This window comes from Sylvia atricapilla, chromosome 17, assembly GCF_009819655.1.
Source record: "Sylvia atricapilla isolate bSylAtr1 chromosome 17, bSylAtr1.pri, whole genome shotgun sequence".
NCBI lineage: Eukaryota > Metazoa > Chordata > Aves > Passeriformes > Sylviidae > Sylvia > Sylvia atricapilla.
In genome coordinates, this window is record NC_089156.1 from 5123376 (window position 1) to 5143539 (window position 20164).

At 41.1% G+C, this 20164-nt stretch overlaps 1 protein-coding gene across 1 annotated transcript in view; it reads right to left on the reverse strand.

The window, feature by feature from the left end:
- The window catches only part of MED13L (mediator complex subunit 13L), a 185504-nt gene that overhangs the window by 79524 nt on the left and 85816 nt on the right, over positions 1-20164 (reverse strand). Inside the window, 2 exon segments of the mRNA XM_066331362.1 lie at positions 3085-3168; positions 7160-7244. Of these exon segments, the coding sequence (XP_066187459.1) occupies positions 3085-3168; positions 7160-7244 (169 nt within the window).

Consider the following 20164-nt stretch of genomic DNA (forward strand, 5'->3'; position numbering starts at 1 on the left):
TATTTTAGACACACTGCTGTAGGATGACAATAAAATGTGTAGAATTATTTAGGAAGTGACACATAATACTGAAAATACTTCGGAAAGGAAACCCACAAATTTTGCACTAAATTTCCTGTCAAAAGCATCTGGTCTGCACTGAAAGCAAAACAAAACACAAGCATAGAGAGATCTGTCTGGAACTCCCTCTGCTGCTCCCCCAGCCCTCCTGAAGAGCAGGAAAGCTCATCCTGCACTCAGTTCCCAGCACTGGGAAGGCAGGCCAGGCCCTCTGCTGCTCTAAGGCTCCCTCTCACATTCCAGCATAAGTAGGTCAAGGCCACTGCCATGCTCCACTTCATCTTGGACTTCATTCTGAAATCACAGCCCTCCCATCCTTCTCCTTTAATGCCATTCACAAAAACCACAGGCCCCGAAGGACTTTACTCCTTGAAAGCCAGCCCGTGACTTTCAGCTCCTGCCCTGCTCATTTACACCCAGCCCAGGACTTCTCAGTGTATCCCTGAAAATGGCATCAGGAACTCCTGGACATGGGAAACTTGAGACGAGCAACTCTGCCACAAGCAAAAAAGTACAAAAGCAGACTTTAGAGATGGTTCTGTTCCTTTAGCAGAAAGACACCTGCTGGTTCCCACCATGCAAGGGGTGATATATCCATACAGATCTCTTTCCACACTCAGGGAGAACAGAGCAGGGGTTTTCAACAGGGACTGCCTGTTCCCAGACTCCAATCTGATCACTGTACACACATTCAACTTATTTCTCTTACTTTATATAATAACACAGCTTTAAGTAATATTTTACAAAATGCCCTTCTTTTTTGTTATGAAAATTTTATGTTAAAATACCTAAACACCCTCAGTTGGCCTCTTCTTCCCGTGACTATTCCTTATTCCTTTATCTAGAATGAGCTGCTGCTTAGAGCAAGAGCTCCACAAAGAATTTATCTGGAATTAACATGAATCAATTTGTGAAGACAGTTTTTTGTGCTATGCTGAGAAAGAAAGCTTAAAAGATTAAATAAAAGGTGTCTGGACAGATTAGTGCCCAAAGCCTCCTTCTACTTGTTGCTACTGTCCACAGTTGACTCTACTGTCCACTTTTGCAGTCTTTACTGCAATCTCAGGAAGATTAGTTAATTTAATGTAATATTTGTTGCAAAAAAAAAAAAAATTAAGAACCTGAAACTACACAAAACTTATTTCTAATTAGGCATAATTATTATTGCCAAATAAACACTTTTAAATGGTGCATATCCAAAGGATCTATAGTGACCAGAACTTATAAAAATAAACAGAGAAACCAACACCACCCTGCCCAAACAACATTATCTTCTACAAATCAAGAGTGCACCCTCCAACCCCAAAATCCTCAGTGTCAGATTTATATATGGAATACTTTAAACACAAACAGAGCTCAACATGAACTCAGATTTTGTGATATCTTCCAGGATTTCTTTATGCACAGACTGCACTTCTGTTTCCAAATGCAATTATCCCCTACAGAACCCTCACTGTGCAGGTTGATTTGGTGTCACACACATGTAAATCAGACACAAGACCTACTAATCTGTCAGAATTCTAGTGTGGCATTACCTCCCACGCCAGTGCTGCTGCTGTTTTTGACAGACATCATCTACTGTATCAGATGCTTAATTTATTAAATTGATACACACCAGGAACAGGCAGGAGACTCACAAGCACATTTAATCTGAGCACTCAAGCTGCAGTGACGTGGGTAAAACAAACAGCTTTTGCTGAAAGGAGCTGCCTCTCTTTTCCAGAAACTGGAATTGACCCCTACTTACGTCACTTAAGGGAATTAATCTTCCAGAAAATTAAGCTGTTGTTGGTATGATCAGAAAAGCAGCAGAGTAAACACAAGGGAGCAAAGTGGTTACGCACAGCCAGGACAGGGGAAGGTATGGAAAAACCTGGACCTTTCCACGGCTCCTTGCTGTTAGATTGATGTGAAATCAAAGCTTACACACAGCGTGGCAGCCACAAAGTAAACAGTAACAAAACAGGTAACTCCAAGCTACCTTAACACCTTTGGGTTTTAGAAAGGAGACAAATCCATGGTTAATTCCTGCATTCTCTCAAAACCAATTTCTGCTTGTAAGCAGCCGATTCGCAGTAACTTTTCTACAGAAGGAAGCCAATGGTTTGTAGCATTGCACTGTAACATTTCTGCAGTTAAACCTTGCAGTGAGATCACGATGAGAAGGAGAAGCCAGGTCTGATGTGCAGGATGATTTCCACCTGTCCCCACCCTGCCATCAGACGCTGTGTGACTGCAGCTATGCTGGATGGATGAAGAAGTTGCCACCCCACTTCATCTCCACTGCTCATTACCTTCAAATCTCCCAGCATAACTGCGTGTTTAGTCACTTCCTAACCCAGTTCTGTCAAAATGATTCCCGTTAGAAAATCTGTGTTTCAGCTTAACTCAGATTATTTTTGACAGAACTTGTTTAGCGGATGACTATAAATGCAAGTACCAGAAGATCTGAGAACACTGTAACCTTTAGAGCTCGGAGAGGAAACAGCGAGCACTGGAGCCAGCCACCCCTGTTCATGGCTGTGCTGCTGTGGGAGAAGCACATTAATCACTCCTATAGGTCTGAGCTGTCAGCCTGCCTGAGCAGGGAAAGCTGTGTATCGAGGGTGGCATCTTTAAAGAAAATAAATCAGGAAATCTATAGACTACTTATTTTACTGCTTAAAATGTCAGGTTGGGGTTTAGTGTCCAGAAATTAAAATAATTCGTTGTAACTGCCTCCAATTCTGTTCTATAATGAGTGGAAAAGGCAGATGCTGCTCAAAAGATATTAATAAATGTGACATTTCTGTGGAGCTAATGGATAAATACCAACCTCGCCTTCTTATCTTAAATTATCATAACAAGGCCTGAAAACTTACTTAATTGCTTTCCATGTATTACTGATGTGAACACGGTGTCTGTGTTTTCACTTGTTACATGGCAAAAGACGTGGGAAAACTCCCAGGAAAATGCAGCATCCAATTGCCATCACACAATCCACAGCACTGACAGGAGCAGGACTTCATGTAGAGATCTCCTTACCTTTTATTAACAGGCTTCTCATCCTTGTCATAGGGTCGTATGAACCATTTCCCAATTCTTACAAAATTTTTATCCATCAGGCATCTAGAAAACAATTACAGGAACAATTACTAGTTAGATCTTAAAGCCTAATTAAAAGGAGTCCTTGAAGACAGTGACTCTGAGGGATTAGGCAAATGAATTTCAATCAGATTGAAATAGAAGTTTGAACTTTTTGGGTTCCACTTTTTGTTTTCCCACATCAGCTATAGAAAATCCCTGACCCATCATCATGACTGATGCTGAACTTCACACATGCATTTTCCCCTCACCTTTGCCACAAACCTTTCCACCCTGTGCTACTCTTTTTGCTGACTGATCCCTTGTTCTACTTCACATTCCTCTTCTTGAACAAAGGCCATTCATTAGTCCTGATTCTTTTCTATTCGGTCTTTCAGATTTTAGATGATAAAGAATATGCATTCCCTTATTTTTGGCACGTAAATGGTGTAGTATAGGAATGACAGAAAATTAAGGAAATATTAACAATGATTCCATTTTCTCTTCACATGATTCCCAGCACAATTTCAGGTGCTGAAACTCCCATATTTACGGCTTCCTCTGACAGAAAACCTCACAACATCAAATATACTCCCACATCACCAAAATTAGAGCAGTAAGTTCCATTTTCTGTGATCCGTTTGGAAGTCCAGTTTCTTTTTAGAAACTGTATATTTCTCTTTAAAAAAGCCTCAACAATGAGGACTCAAAGTGATCAATATTCAATTTAAATGGACAAGGTAGGGAGTGCCTGGTGCCCTTCCAGGTCCACCTGTGCAGATGAATCACAGGAGCAATTTGCCAACCCTGAGTATGCCTCATACATTAAACATGTACTTGAACATGCTGCCCAGGGGACCACACAGAGAAATTCATAATTAAAGCATATTTTTCAGTGAGGTAAATAATATGCTTCAAAAATTCTGTAAAACTGGTTATTTGTGGCTCATGGTTTATACACCATTACAAGCAATATGCAAGCCTTGCCCATGTATTTCACATCTATTCAGTATTTTTTATTTAGATGAAAGAACTGGATTTTTCCACCCTTCTAAGTTTTCCAATAGTTTATTTCTATAGCAGCTGCTAAAGATTAGCCAAAACAAAGGGGAAAAAAATCTAAAAAATCACATGAAACTTTCTGGGCAAGTACATTCTGCAAGGTTCAAAAAAGCTGTGTGATCTACACTTCAAAAGCATACCTAGAAGACACAGATAGGAAATGGACGACTGACAACATAAATACTAATAAGCTCCTAATTTTTCTGTATAAACTTGGCAGGATTTTCCAAAGTTAAAGCTGAAGAAAATTCTACCAGCACTTTCACAATTAAAGCAGAAATAATCCATTTCAGTTGAATAACCAATATCTTACACTGAATATGAAAGCTAAGCCAGCAGAGATCTAAAGACATTGGTGGGGGAAAAAAGCTTCAGCAACTATTTCCCTAGGAAATATTTGCTATCAGAGAGTCTGTCAGTGCCAGCATGTTTTATACAAACAAAAGGAAGTCTGTGAAGTTTACACAGATCCCTAAAGAAAACAATATGTACTAGCAAAAAAGTAATAAACTCTTCCCATCACACACACTTCAATGCCACATCGCTGTGTCTCACCACAGCAGGTTTAACTGCCTCAAACTAATGCTGCTTTCCTAGGAAAAAAGTCTTCATGGGAAGATTTGTCCTTAAAAATCAGTCAGCCCTCCCTGCTAAACTAAACCACGGGTTATTTAAGGAATAATCCCATATAAAATCAGAGCCATGCCTGCAGCAGCACAGATCTCAGATGTGACCAGGTGGGCAGTTAATGGCAGTATGGTTATTTTTGCTGAAGAAGCACTAAAGGTAACTAGTCTTTCACAGTGAGCTGTAACAAAGGACTTGTGAAGGAAAAAAAACCCAAAAACAAACCCACCCCAATATATGGTGATAAAAAGCAGTTATTTAATGATATAATGAAACACCCCGCAGGGCCTGGCTTCTCTCCCACTTCAGGGCTGGGCAACCCCTCCCTCAGCAGGGCAGCTGGTCCAGCACTTCCCTGGAGCCTCACCTCCTGGATTTCTGACTTTTCCATGAAAAAACGACCCGCCAAGAGCACACCAACCACTACAAAACGACACTGTAATATTTTGAGTACTCATCCCTCCAATCTTGTAATGTTTTCTACAGTGTGAATGAACATAAACCGAGCATTAGTGTGGGTACAAAGGGGGTGTGGAAACAAAAAAAATCAAAAAACTCACAATCAGTTATGTAAAGGCCCTTTTTCTTGCCTTTGCCTGTGTTAGGTAAAAGCAGAGGCTACTGCTCCCTTCCTGCCCCAGCATTTTGAATCCCAGAAATGGATTTGAGCCTTTTGCTTTATTAATGGAGGTTTTCCTAAACACTGGATAAAATAGGGCTTTAACATTTAAACTGCTGTTTAATAAAGCCTGCACACATGTTGCTATTACTTTAAATGAGAAATTATGATAAGTTCAGATTTGGTATGGCAGGGAAAAAAATAAGAGAGATAAAAAGTGAATGACTTGAAGTAAATTCAACTGCAAAACTGTAAAAATTGCCATAAGAAAAGCAGCAAGAAGATGCTCATGTCCAAGGCTGGGATTCCAGCAGGAGTTGTCTCAGCTCATAATGACATGAATCATATCAGCTTATCATAACATTAATCATATCATCTTATCTCAACATTAATCATATCAGCTTATCATGACAGGAATTGTTTCAGTTTATCAGGACGTGAACTGAGGCTCTTGGCAAATACCTGAGGTGTGTTCACCAACTACTGCTGGAAGAAAAAGACTTTCCAGTCACAGCTGGACAGAACAGTTCTGCTGACTCTGCCAACTGATTTCAATTAAGTTACATTAAAAAGAAAGATTAAATTTATTTCACAAGTTTAAAGAGGTCTAAAGAATAAAATTAGCCACTTTACACTTAAAAGTCAGCTGGCTGGATACCACAGATTAATAAACACATATCAAATTAATTTTCCCTTTTATACTATAAAGCTACAAAAGAACTAATGAACGTTCTGGACTTGGAATTTAATTTTTATACTTTCATTCATTCTAAGTAGCCTACAATTTCTATAAAGATCCCCTAAAGAGACTGATGGGATAGAATACAGGGAACACAACAAGTAATCCTTGTACCTGCAGATATGCACACAGGTAACTCAGTTACCCCATGGAAACAGCCTCAGGAACATAATGCAAACCTCATTACCAGTAAATCTACATCAAAGCAAACAGGACACTAAATGAGACAAGATGAAAGTGTTTTCCATTTGCTTATTTTGTCTGAAAGAAAAAATATCCAAGGCTGCATTCTACAAAATTACTGCAACACAAAGGTGCATTCTATTTTGTTGGTATTATTATTACCTCAGAGAAAGTGGGAATAGTCTAATGACACTTAATAATTAATGGAAGATATCCAAATTTGTAAGAACTAGGATGTAATTCAAGAAGCTGATGATGAATAACTCTGCAGTCAAGTCATATATATATCTATATCTATCTATCTATCTATCTATATATATATATATGTATAAAATATATACGGCTCATCAGAGCCAGGAACTGGTGAGCCTGAATACTGTGCACAAATGTAGTCAAATTGTAACCAAGATAGTTGAGAGAAGAGAGTTAAGAGCTTTTAAGATAGGTGTCATTTAACCTCATCAAGGCACTGAAGGTGAGATACAATTACACTACCTAAGCACTTCCAGAAGGTGAAAATTTCCCTTTTTTTGGCTTTTAACATGGCTCCTTAGCAAAAGTCTGAGCAGAAATATGTATCAACATTATTGTTTGTAGGAGTGTTTAATTAGTTTGCACAGTATTTTATGATAAATTACCAGAGACTATGACTTAAGAGATCCATCTTGATCCTGTTTGTTTGGATTCAAGGTCTTAACTCTAAAAAAATATAGTTTAAGATACATAATAATATAATTGCTCTATAGGTATCCTGTATGATTGTAAGTATCAAAATGAAATATTTGAGAACACTCGATTTTTCTTACCTTTCCAGAAGATTATGAATTGCTTTGAAGAGCAGGGTTCTACACTCATAGGAAAGTCCATTCTCCCAGAATCCTTCTTCCACCACTACAAAAACACAAAATGTCAACACGTTTAGAATAGGGAAATACAAACATTTATCCAAATTATACCTTCAACAGCTTGAATTTCCAAAGTAGCTTATTTCATTAAACTATTTCAACTATTACCTATATCACCCAAGCAGCTTTAATCTCTACTTGCCGAAGATTCAGCCTTTGAATTAAAAAGAAAAAAAAAAAAGGAGAAAAAAAAATAAAAGCGCTAACACAAAAGCATAAAAGCAAAGCCATTTGTTTGCAGCATTCAGTATGCCAGTACAGGGGTGAGGAATGCACGACCATTCTTTGCCACCACTGCTGAGAGATCCTTTAAAACTTAACCACAGATGCCGACGATCAAGAAACAAAGTGAATCATTAAAGGTGTAAAATCAATTTACATAACTGAAACAACATGAAACAACCCTCCCGAACCTCTCGTTGTCGCACTCAAGTGCAATTCTTCCATTGTACTGACTCCAACTATTGCAGTTTGAGCAGTACACAGCAGATTTTATGCCAAAATAAAAACTGTACACTCAGGACCGAACCGCAGAGATTTTAGAGTTTAAAAAAGTATGTCAAATTATCTCTCCTAGTAGAGTGCAGCCTGAATTAGTCACCTGTAGGGCAGACAAACCTCAGAAATATCTGCTGTCCGTACCGGTGCCTTTTGGGTGTTCGAACCACCAGGAGCAGCACTATTTCTGGTACTCCTGTACCACATTCTAAACCTTACTCAGCCAGAACACGCCGAGTGAAAACAGATGACAACACAACTTTGTCAAGGAGTAAGAATCAGTTAATTGCCTGAGTTGTGTCATTTCGGTTTTACACGACTAGTCGGCAGACCTTTAAAAGCACAAACATAAAATACTACTGCAAGTTAAGCACTGAACACTTCACACCCCTCCCGGGCCAGCCCGCAGGACGAGCGCGTCTATGGCACGGAGATGGTTATCTCAGTGCGCTTCACGGCATTGCTCAAAGGCAAGCGAAAATACTAATACTGCCAGCAGCCTTCACAGCCTCGAGCCACTGTCTGCTGCTTCTCCGGGAGCTGTAACTCACACTCAGAAGAGAAAAGGCACATTTTTTTTTGCATGTGCAATGTTGTGATATGCTAATGGCGGTAACTGAGCCTCTCTCTCGGAGCAGAATGGAAAAGGCAGGTTTTAGTACCTAAATCACCATTATCGGCGGCACAGGACTTGCCGGGAGAATGGGGACACAAGCAGCAAGACACAAGAGCTTCTCCTGACAAACCAGAGCCGGCCCTTCAATGCCCGCAAGCCCTGCTGAGCCCGGGATGTAATGGGGCTCTTTACTGCACAGAACTCCTCGGCTTTCGTGGGTACAACAAACACTGTGCTTAAGGAATTCGAGCCCCCGTGCAAGGTCAGAACCATCCATTTGTAAATTCTCAACAGCTCAGATCTACTGATGCCCCCCAAGCTGCAAGGCAGGTAGAGTCTTGCACTTTAAAAAATTACATAATCCTCAAATATAGGAAAAGCTACAGGTTAGTTACACGATGAGAGATCACACCTGCATGAAAATTCACTATGTAAATTTTAAAAAATCGAACTTTTGGCAGAACCTGTAGAAGTCAAAATAAATTCACTTTTACACGGCAGTGAGCTCTTGCCCAGTTTCACACTATCACACTGTACTGCCACTATTGCCCTGCTTTAGGAACTTCATGCAAAACAGGGGAGACAAGACTCAGTCTATGATTTTACAGGGAAGTTCCTACCACCGGTTCTGAAGTTCTCAGTTCCACCTCCCTACCTCTCCCAGGTACACACAGCAGACCAACGGGACAGTTTATATCATCTCTCAGAACTATTTTCTGCAAGTATAATTTTGCCATTTCAGAAGAATTCAGATCTCATTGCTTTACACCACTGAATGTAATATTCTGTAGAGTTGGTAATTTTAATCCAGAAGAATTCTTTTGTGTCTGGATATGACCTGTATTCTTTTTTCCCTGCTCAGTTCCCCTGGGCTACTGCAGCCTGTTATTCCTGCACAATCCCAGCCATGAAAGCACTACACTCCCAGCAGGAGGGACTGGAACCTGGCAGCACTCCCCCTCCCCAGCCACCACCACAGCTGTATCCACAGCTGTCCTGCACTGAGCACAGGGAATGGCTCGGAGGAAGGTGCCCAAAATCCTAGCAAAAGCAGGCAAAAGCAATGTTAACCCTGCAGCCAAGTCCCGAGGGTCAAGTGTGCCATGAGGTCAGACTGGCGGAGGAGCAGCAGTGGAGTGGGACAGGGAAAAGTCTGGAGTGGTATCAACCCTCAATATTCTAATTTTCCAAACTGCCGCTTTTTGTACACAGAATTCACATAAATTATATATGAAATGGAAATAAAATTACTTCCCTATTAAATTTAACTCTAGGTATATCATAAGACATCGCCATAACCATTTTCCTATAATAAATAATGCCTCTAATTCCCAGATATATTAATGCACTATACTTACTGTAATTATCTCGAATGCTTCTTTATCCTACTAAAAAAGTACATTTTACAATTAAGAGCATGTACATATGTCTGATGCCATAAAAATGAGGAGGAAATATCAGAAGTGCAGCATTTCACTTCCTCTCTGCTCTTCCTCATCCAGACTCCACAAGAGAAGTGTTGAAATGACTGGAGCCAGTTACAACTTCAGGGTGCATATGGGGACCAGTAAAAAAGCTTGGCAAAACACTGAAAATCAGACTATTCCTGTAAATTCCAAAGTTCCTGACACTTATAATTTAACTAGATTTTCGATATTGAAGAGCAATTTAAATTCTTTATAGGAAATTGAAGCCTAGGAAATAGTCTCTCTTTGTCTACATGATGATTTCTAATGCTTTTAACACTCCAAGCCCCTCAGCTTTCCCATGCTCCTGACAGCATTTCCAGACACAGCCAGCAGAACACAGGTGCTGCACAGGTTCCAAAACATGGCAATACCTGTGGCCTGTCCTGGAGACCTTTCTGTAACTTCAGCTGAAATATTTCTCTTTAGACACAACAACTGAACAGCGGCTGTGAAAGGCATCTTCCAAAACAGAGAACTTCTAGGGGGACAATCAAGGACAGATGGAATGTTTTAGTGAAAGAAAGTACAACAGAGCACAAACAACACTTTCCTCCATGGAAGAGCAGAGGACAAGAGTCTGGAGAGGCAGCAGAGCAGAGGGGATGGTCTATGGGTCACTGCTTGCCATGGGGAGACAAATCCATGGCTCATGTGCTCCCTGTCTGCAGCAGCCCCATCCTGGGCAGGTGCCAGGCTCCAGGAGCCCAGGGCCCTTCTCAGCAGGTGACTGCTCCTCCCCTGCGGCAGGTTTGTGCACACACACAGCTATAGCTCTGTGTGGCTATATATATATTTCTGTAAATGTTAACTACCCTATCCCAGCCTCTGTACACTCTGGAGAAGGGTGACACCCGGGAGAAGCATTTGCTTAAACAGGCGGCTCATCTCCTTCTCACTGCCCTGCAACAGCGGGAGAACTCCACCACATCATTTCTCACCAAAAGAAGCAAACTGCTTCCCTGTAGTTATGTTTTGGTTTGGTTCTGGGTTTTTTTTTTAAACGAAATCATCTCTGAAAATAAACCACTAAGTCTATTAAAATTCTGTCTGTAAAAATATGGATTTTCAGAAAAAAAAATAATCAAGAGTAGCAGAAAATCCAAAACAAGAAAAACGTGTATCTGACACTTGTAATAGATTACAGTGGGGGTGTTAATCTCACTGCTGGTGCTCAAACAGAACGGGAATTAATCAACAGCCTTCATACATAAAGTTTTTAGGCGTTTGTTATGATATTTTTTTCATAGGTTCAAAAAATGCATAAAACGTTTGTGCTGATTTTTATGTTTATTCTTGCAAATCAGATGTTGAAAGAATAAAAGGCAACTACAATAATTTAGGCTTACACGGGAAATTTATAATTTAAACATACATTAATGAGCAGCTCAGTTGGCTTGGGATCTTTTTTATTTTCAAGTCAGAGATATTAAGGTCTTCAAAGTGTCCAACAATTTTTATGAAGCCAGCCATGTTCTCAAAAAAAAAAAGATCCATTATAAAAATTTCAAGGAGAGAAGTCACAGCAAAATATCAAAGCAAATACTTCAATAATTTTAGGTCTCCCAGCAGAGATACAGGAAAGATAATAAGATCTCTGTTCTGCTTCAGTGGCCAAACTGACATATTTTACTTAAAAGAAATATAGGAAGGAAGGAGAGGAGGCAAGTCGAGGCTGTGTCGGCGCTGCAAAGACAGTTATACCTTTAAGAAATCCAGCCACCCACATTTTAATAATTCAGGTCACACTGCCTTGTGCAGTTTAAACGCAGAATTAGTTTCAAAGAATACATATTTCCTCAGAGCTATGTTACATATTTCCTTTTAATGTATCATATTGCAGCAACAGCTGAAATGAACGTCTAGACATCAAAAACAAGGCTTTATTCCCACCTACTGCTTTTTTACCTCAGGCATCAGAGCTAATGAAACCCATTATCCAGAACACTGCCCTCAGTTACCACATTGGCCACTGCAAATATGAAAAAACACTCTGGGACAGCACCAGTTATTCAGCCATTAAAATTACTGAAAATCAATTTCTTGCTGCACACTGCAGAAATACTGATAGATTAAAGCAGGACACATGGGACAAGGAGATTACTTCCAGGGAAGATTACTATGTCAAACTGCTGAGGACGGGGACTTACTCAGCTCCTCAAGATTCACATTCAGAGCAGCACATGCTCCTGCCCAGCCTTTGATATTTTGCCTCCTCGTTGTCATGAAATATGAAGGATGTGGGGTTTTCTTCCATGTTTTAAAAACACATGGCTAAACAACTCCAACAAAATCAGACATAAAATTACTACAAGCAAGCATTTAATTTTTCATCTGTATTTTTGTTAACATGCCCTTAAAACAATATTTCAAAAACCAACGAGCATTTTGAAGCATCATTTCTCCTAAAAAAATTGAGTTAAGAGAGTAACAACACAATGCAATGGTACATTAATTCTGAAAAACTATATTATACCCATAAAAATCCAATTAAAGACAACGCCATTGATCGATCATTGCTGTACTGCCATTGATCACCTTGTAAAATCTGCGTTTGAAGTCATTAGAGATTAAATTGACTTATTACTAAATCAGATTCAACCCACTTAGAGATCTAATTTCCTTGTGCTGGTTATGATCGTAGGGAAATTGTGCTGCTCACTCGTACAGGCCTGAGAATCCATCTTGGCTCCCTTCCCCAAGTCAGCTCATCACAAAATGAACCAAAACAGGGCAAATGCTCCCCAGGATGATTCATTTGTGTTCTCCTATTTCCAAACATAGGGAATATTCACTGGACATGCAGAGAAGTGTTTCCAATCTGCATCCTCCCAGGGTATCCTTAACAGCTTCCAGGAAAATCAGAGTATTAATGGAGACCATGCCCGGAGATTGCTGCTCAGGCACAACCCGAGTTTGCATCTCAATGCACCGCAATTTTCGATAGAAAAACCAACACTTGCAAGCAGAGTTGACTATGAAACTAAAATTGTTGCACTTCAGAAGGATAAATAAAACCTTCAAAGGCAACAGCTGTTGAATATCACAGGAATACTCCGAGGCTTTAATTGTTGCGCATTGAAACAGAAATTAGCATAATAGCTATTTATTGAAAAACAGATGGTAGGTAACTATCTGCACTTAGATTGTGTTAGCACTACTTAAAGTAATACTTTTATCACTTCCTCAATCCTGGTAGGTACAGAGTTGTTTTTATAAAATACACATTAAATGTTACATCCTCTCCCTGGCCCACACACTCACATTCCTGTGCTCCTGCACAGCCCCTCCTGCCTTTCTCCAGAGCACACCACAGCCACATCTTCACGGGGATGGTTTCTCAGCAGCTTGGTTAACCAAAATTATTATCTGTGAAATCAGAATGAGCATTTCTGTGCAATTACAGCTCGAGTCTACTCTCTCTGTAGGAATGCAGATGAGCTGCACAGAGAGCTGAGCTGCTCACTCCCGAGACAGGACGGATTCCAAATCAAACCACGGATTTGCCGTGTGGTTTTTGCTTTGAATGCTTTCTACAATCACCAGAAAGAGTAAAAGGAACAGAAATAATGCACAGTTTTACGTGGTTTACACAGTTTCCCAAAGGAAAGCAGAAATTGTATGCAATGGGAAACCTGCTCTTGCATGTCAGAAAATCCCTCCAATCCCTGATTTACACTGCTTCATTTGTCCCACCATGTGTTTGTGTTAAGCAATATTATTTCCAAGTCATTTTATATTTCTTTGCAGTGGTATTTCCTATAAATGAAAAGCATAACCTGACCATAGTGAAAAGGCACTAAAGGTTTGGGGAGATTCTCATCATAATTTCCTAAAACATTCCAAGCTAAGGATACCAGTAGAAAAGAAGTATTTTCTTAACTTTACTCCTGGGAGTTTCTAAAATTTCCTCTCACATTTCTGAACTTTTCATTTTCCATTACATCTCCAACTCTTTTGAATAAAGACATTAAAGGTAGTTTGTCAGAAGAACATAGAAGCAACCCAAAAACTCCAAAGAAAGATAAAATTTTCAAAAGCATACTGTGCTTTCCTAATCCCAGAAACCACCTGTACACTCCAAACTTGATTTGCTCTCTTCTTTCCCCTTCCAAACCTCCCAAGTTTTCTTCATTTCCATTTCCAGTGACCACCTGGGCCTTGCAGCCAGCGTGACCCTCAATTCCACACATCAGCTGCAACCCCCCCTTCTTCTGCCTTTTGATCTCCCCAGTTCAAAGAATACGGAATCCCTGCAGTGGATGTGCAGCAGGGAGACCTTCCTCAGCACCCTCAATGTGATGAGGAGGACTTGTATTTTTCCTCTCCAAAAACAACTGGTGTTTACCAGCACTGACAGGACACGGGCTGCATTCCCTGTTCCCAGAGCTCCGCTGGAGGTGACGGAATGTACAAGGGCAGCGAATCTCTCCAGAGAAATCAGAGCGAGTTCAGCCATCCCCGATTAGGACGGGGCTTCTTCTGAGGAAAAATGCTGTCCCTATTAATCCCTACTTGGAAAGCGAAAGGAGCCCGGAGTCTTCTCTCACTTCCCAAGCATGCAGGACGTCACTGCTGGAGCACAGCTCAGCCCGGAGAGCAGCACCAGGCTGAGCTCTGCCCGCCCTAACACACGGCTTTGCTCAGAAACGCCCACACGGCTCTGGACAAGCGACTCCACTCACACTGCAAAACTGCCCCTCCTCGTTCCCGTTCCCATTCCCAATCCCAATCCCAATCCCATTCCCATTCCCAATCCCAATCCCAATCCCAATCCCAATCCCAATCCCAATCCCACCCTGCCCGCTGGCCGTGCCTCCTGCTGACCCATCCCCACATCCACAGGAGCTTCCCTGGCCAAGGGGCACGGACACGAGACCCTGCCATGCCCAAGGGGACACAAACACGAGTCCTCACTCTGCCCAAGGGGACATGGACACGAGTCCCTGCCTTGCCCAAGGGACACGGACACGAGACCCTGCCATGCCCAAGGGGACACGGGCATGAGTCCTTGCTGTGCCCAAGGGGACACAGACACGAGTCCCTGCCATCCCAAGGGGACACAGACACGAGTCCCTGCCATGGCCACAGTGACCGCCATGGGGACACTTCCCACCGCTGTCCAAGGACGGCAGCCGCCAGGATCCTATTTTCTTCATTATTTTTTTTTCTTTTTTTTTCCAACCTAATGGTTATAAAATTAACAATTTTCACTAGAAAATCTTTTTCTTAACTTACTTGTAATGCTTTATTGTGAGAAAACAAGATTTGGATTTAAGTGACACAAGAAATATTTTTAGAGCGGTTTCTGGTGTTAAATACACGTCATGTGCCCCACACAAAACAGCCAAAGGTTGTAAGTGTGAACTACAACACTAATTCCTTTATACATGGAACATATTAGATAAGTCCACTTCATGTCAGTGTTTGAAAATAGGAAAAGATGTGAATGATTTTTTTTTCTAGGTTATACATACTTTCAAATGAATGTTTTAAAGCTTATTTTACTACTTGTTTTCCTACCTCCCAGCTGGAATTCATTACATTTTACACAGGAATAAATGACAAAATTGACTTTTCAATTTGCATACTAAAAAAGTTGCTGCAGCAAAGGCTGAGGGATGCAAAAAAACCCAAACCCCAACCAATAATCCCCAAAAATACAAAAGTAAGAGCTAGCAGCAGGAAACCCCACGTTTAATATTGCTGGCGGGTTTTTCGAGTAGCAAAGTTAAGCAAAGGTCCCTTCAAATCCAAACCATAACATGATCTTGTAGGTCTTTCCAGACCTGACTTTCAGCTTCTGATTTTTATCAATTAGAAAATAAATTTCAGCTTACAAGGTTTATATACTTCAGAAACAGAGGGTGAAGCTTGAGCAATAACCAACATCACTGCAAAAATTGTTACGGTCAGACTTGATACTTGTAAATAAAATACTTAGAAAAATATTTTCAAAAGAAAAGACTCTCAGTACTGCAACAATTCTTAGAAATAAAAAAAAAATTTAAAAAAAAATTGAAAATGCATCTTAAATTGAGGTGCGAAGAAGAGCATAAATGAAATATCTTTTTATAAATGTGTCAGTGAGAACCTTTTCCCTCATATCCTCATCTTTTTGAAGAGGCCAGGAGCCTTCCAAAACCACAGGCACAGAATAAAAACGCAGAACAGACTTCAAAGACAGAAGAAGCATATTTTTGTCATTTTGTTTGTTCTTTACTCCCCACAAAACATGCCAAAATACTTTGTGCTCTTCTGTAAGCAAATGTTTACTGGAGTTTGCTGCTACTTGAACGGAAGCAAAAGCAAAATAACAGTTTTGTGTTGAGTTCCGCCAGCAAAGGGCATGAGCTGGAGGCAGCAGAATGTCAAGCAGGTTTTTAAGCAGGTTTTTAAATCTATTTTTGTCCTCTAAGGAAGCCAGCAGAGGGAGCTGGCTGGGACCCGGTCTGGGCTCTTTACCCAGGGGCTGCTGTTTCGATTAAGAAAAGGATCCGAGATCACACAGGCTAAAAATAAAACTTCAGGGAAAAAAAAAAAAAATCGACCACATGCAGTAATAAACATATTAGGAGAGAGCAGGTTTGAAGTGGGGACAGTGTAAGTGCTCCTTTTAAAATAAAACCCTCCATATGAAACAGTTTTGAAAGCTGAGAAACTTCCTTGAAAAATAATCTGGTCAAATGTGTGATCCCTTGGGAAAGGCTCCGGAAGATCTCTGAAAATCCTGATGTCCATTACTTCTGCTGGCTGAACAGATACTTGCCCCAAACAGGTACTGAAACCTCAGTGTAGGAAAACAAGCCCCCTCCTTCCCCTCCCTGCCTTTCCAAGCAGCGACTACTGCAGATGCTCTTTCAATGGGGACAGAAAAACAATTTCTCCAGCAGCACGTTCTTATTTATAATAATATGTTTATTTACTCCTGTTTATAAACAGAAGGTATTACAGGGGGAAAATAATGAGGAAGACACAACACAACATTGGGAATGGAAAAAAAATAAATTACTGAGGACTGGAGAGCTGTTCTGAAATAAAGGAGTCCTTGGATTTCCACACAGTAATAAATTAAGCTGCAAGATTTTACAGATTTAGACTACCAAGTACTCAGCTTTTCTCATGATCATTAAGGCTGAACATATACACAGCAATTATTAATTTAAAGCCAATCCTGCACTGTAAGATGTCTCCTGTAAGAATCTCTCCTTGAGAGTTACTGCAAACAAGAATCCAAGTAAGCAGGATTCCCTTGGGGATGAGCAGGCTCCCAGAGGAACACCCAAGATTAGAAAGCTGTGATTTAACTTTCTATTCAATAAAAAAAAAGTGCTGCAACTTCTGACTGCTCTGCACTTGGGACTCCTTCTAAAGATCACTTTTATAGAATTTGAGCCAATTGACCACATTTGACCACTACAAAAGAATTCTCCTTCCCAGGCATCCCCTGTGCTCACTGCTGGAGTTCTTTCCCATATCCATATTTCAGCAGGAGCCGTCTCCCTCACCGCTGGTTCTGCAATGCAAATGCAATATGTTGTTCACTTTACAGCCTGTTGCCATGGATATTAATGTGATGTCATAAATTGTTACATCTTCATTGCAGAAACAAAATGAAAGGGCTTGGAAGCAGGAGAAGAATAAGAACTCATCTAACCAAGCATATTTAAGAATAAGCAACTGTTGTACAAATCACAGAGGAAAAAGAGGCACATAAATGTGCATCTTAATTCAGTGTTGTTGAATGTTTCTCTATGTGCTTCCTAAAAGATTCTAAATTCCCTATTGAATTTTTTTACTGGACTGTTACCTGCACAGTGGGACACCCTCAGCAACAGATGGAACAGCACTTCTGAAATTCAGCTTTCCCCACAGCTGGAAATATATTTTTCTGTTGGAAACATCAGTTTCTTAACTCTACTTTAAATTATCAGGCAGTGGCCAACCATCCCAGCAATGCCAACATGCCTTGCCTCTGCTTTTCCTTTCATTCCAGCTACTTTTTGACTGACCAATTCTATTCATACGGCCCATAGCAAGTATTTAATTTTTGAAAAATCAGAGTTGTGAGTTGCCCTTAAAAATTATTACCGACAAGTATTCCTGAAGTTTTTCCTCTCCAAGGACTCCAGGAATCAACAGTGACAAAATGTTCTTTTGCCTTATTAAAACAGTAGCTAAGATTACAACAACTTAATCTACTTTATCTGTAGATATACACACAGAGAAAAGAATGATTTAGCTTAGAGAAAAGCAGAATACAGTACAAAGCACACCCAGTGTTCACAGTCACAGAGGATTTCCCTCATTTTCAATTAGTCAAACTGTCTGGTTTAATCTTTTTCCCAAACAGTTTAGCTTTGCTGAGAGTGGATTTAACTAAGTCAAAAGACACACAGCAAGTGGGGAATGAATGGTCTCTCTGCCTGCCTGGAGCTGCTGACCTGCCAAGGAGGGACTGCCTGGGGACAGGGATAAACACATCCCCACTCCCTTCCACTGTCACCAAATGGGCACCCAGAGCTGGAGCAGCACTTGGCCAAGGAGAATCCTGGTGCTGTCTGACCCTCTCCAGACCGTGGTGCCAGGAAATGCAGGCACTCCTCAGCTCCTGAGCATTTCCTCTGGCAGCTCCAACAGGAAAAAAAGCCTCACACCTGGCCTGCATTTCTTGTGGCACTTCTAAATCTACCCATTCAAGGGTGAGGATGTCATCCACTTACAGTGGTGAGGTGTTCCTCCCCTTTCCAAACTCCCTTGAATTGCACGTGGAACGGGATAGATCCACCCTTCCCTTGAAATAGAGCACCCCAGACTCCCACATTTCAGACAACAGAAGAGATCTCATCTTCAACTACCCAAGAGTACCTTCCCTGGCCTTGTCTGTGGCTTCCATTTCTGCATTCCATCTAATCAGGAGACCTAACCTGTTCCTCCAAGCCTCTCACCCTTAACTCTCCACTCATTTAGGGGAGGAGGAATACTCCTCCAAAGATATGTTCATCATTTCAATATCTACAAGACTTAAAAGGCTACTGAATAGCTGAACAAATACAAAACAAAAATAAGTTTCTTTTTAAAATTGGTGTTCTGTAATTGCAGCTTTATTAGTTTGGGAGATGTTCAACTTTCTTGACTTAACCTGTTTAATTCACTTGCTCATGAGAGCTCCTGCTGCCAGTAAAACACTCAGTGAATAGTCCCCCTCCCAGTTCAGCCCAGTCCCTCTCTGCAGCTGCATTTCTTGGTGATGGCACCACTCCCACTGACTCTATGGCAGCTGCACTACTGCATCAGATGTTTGGGGACAATCTGAACAACCTGGGCAACACAAAGTCACCTGTACTCTGTATTTCAAATCCTATTTTTAATTCAGGAGCTTAAAGGGCAAAACATCCTCCAAAAGACATCCCCTGGTCACCCACTCATCCCTGCCCTCTGGCAGTGGGAAGCCATTCCCTATGTTCTCTGTCGCTCTATCCCTTGTCCTAAGGCCCCCTGCAGCTCTCCTGGAGCCCCTTTAGGCCCTGGAAGGCTGCTACAAGCCTGCAGATCCCCATTAACTGCTCCCTTCTGAAGTACTTCTTGATTGGAATAGTTTAATTCAATTCCCAGGCTCAGTGGGTGCCTGTTCTGGGGGAGCCACCCAACACAGAAATGCTGCCATGGGCCCTGCTCTGAACAGTTAAGCAATAGCTGCTGGGTGAGCAGTAACACTGAGAATTTATTACCCTTGAAGGATTTGCCTCCTACAATCCTACAGACTGGAAGTCCAAGGTCAAAGGGCAAGAGAAAGGCAACGAGCCCTACAGGGCAGCCTGAACACACCATAGCAGCACGCTGCAACAGCAGACAGAGGGATCAGACAGGAGCAGGAGCAGCACAGGTGTTGGAGGAACACCTCTGGGATACAACATGAAGGACTTTCATCAAATTCCCCACCCAGAGCACTCTCCTGAGCTGTATCCCACAGCTATCCAGGCAAATCCACCCAAGAACAGTGCTCTGCACGCAGCACCCTGCAGCTTCTCTCTAAATAAGGAGGGCTCTGTGCAATGTAGCCCAGGGGTTTGCTGCACAGGAGAACACAAAATGCTATTTCTAAAATAAAAATAATTATAAAATTGAGCTTTTATTTTATTAAAAAACCTAATTCTGTTTTAAAATGCAGCTCTAAGAAGATTACAGCTTAGCCTACTTAATTTCCCCTAATATTTCAATAAATAACAACCATCCATTTCTGCATCTCCAGGAAAACCCTTGGCTGTCATGGAGAAGGAGCGACCCAGAGAACTCTGCAGAGACCAAACTGGACTGTGGGGTGAC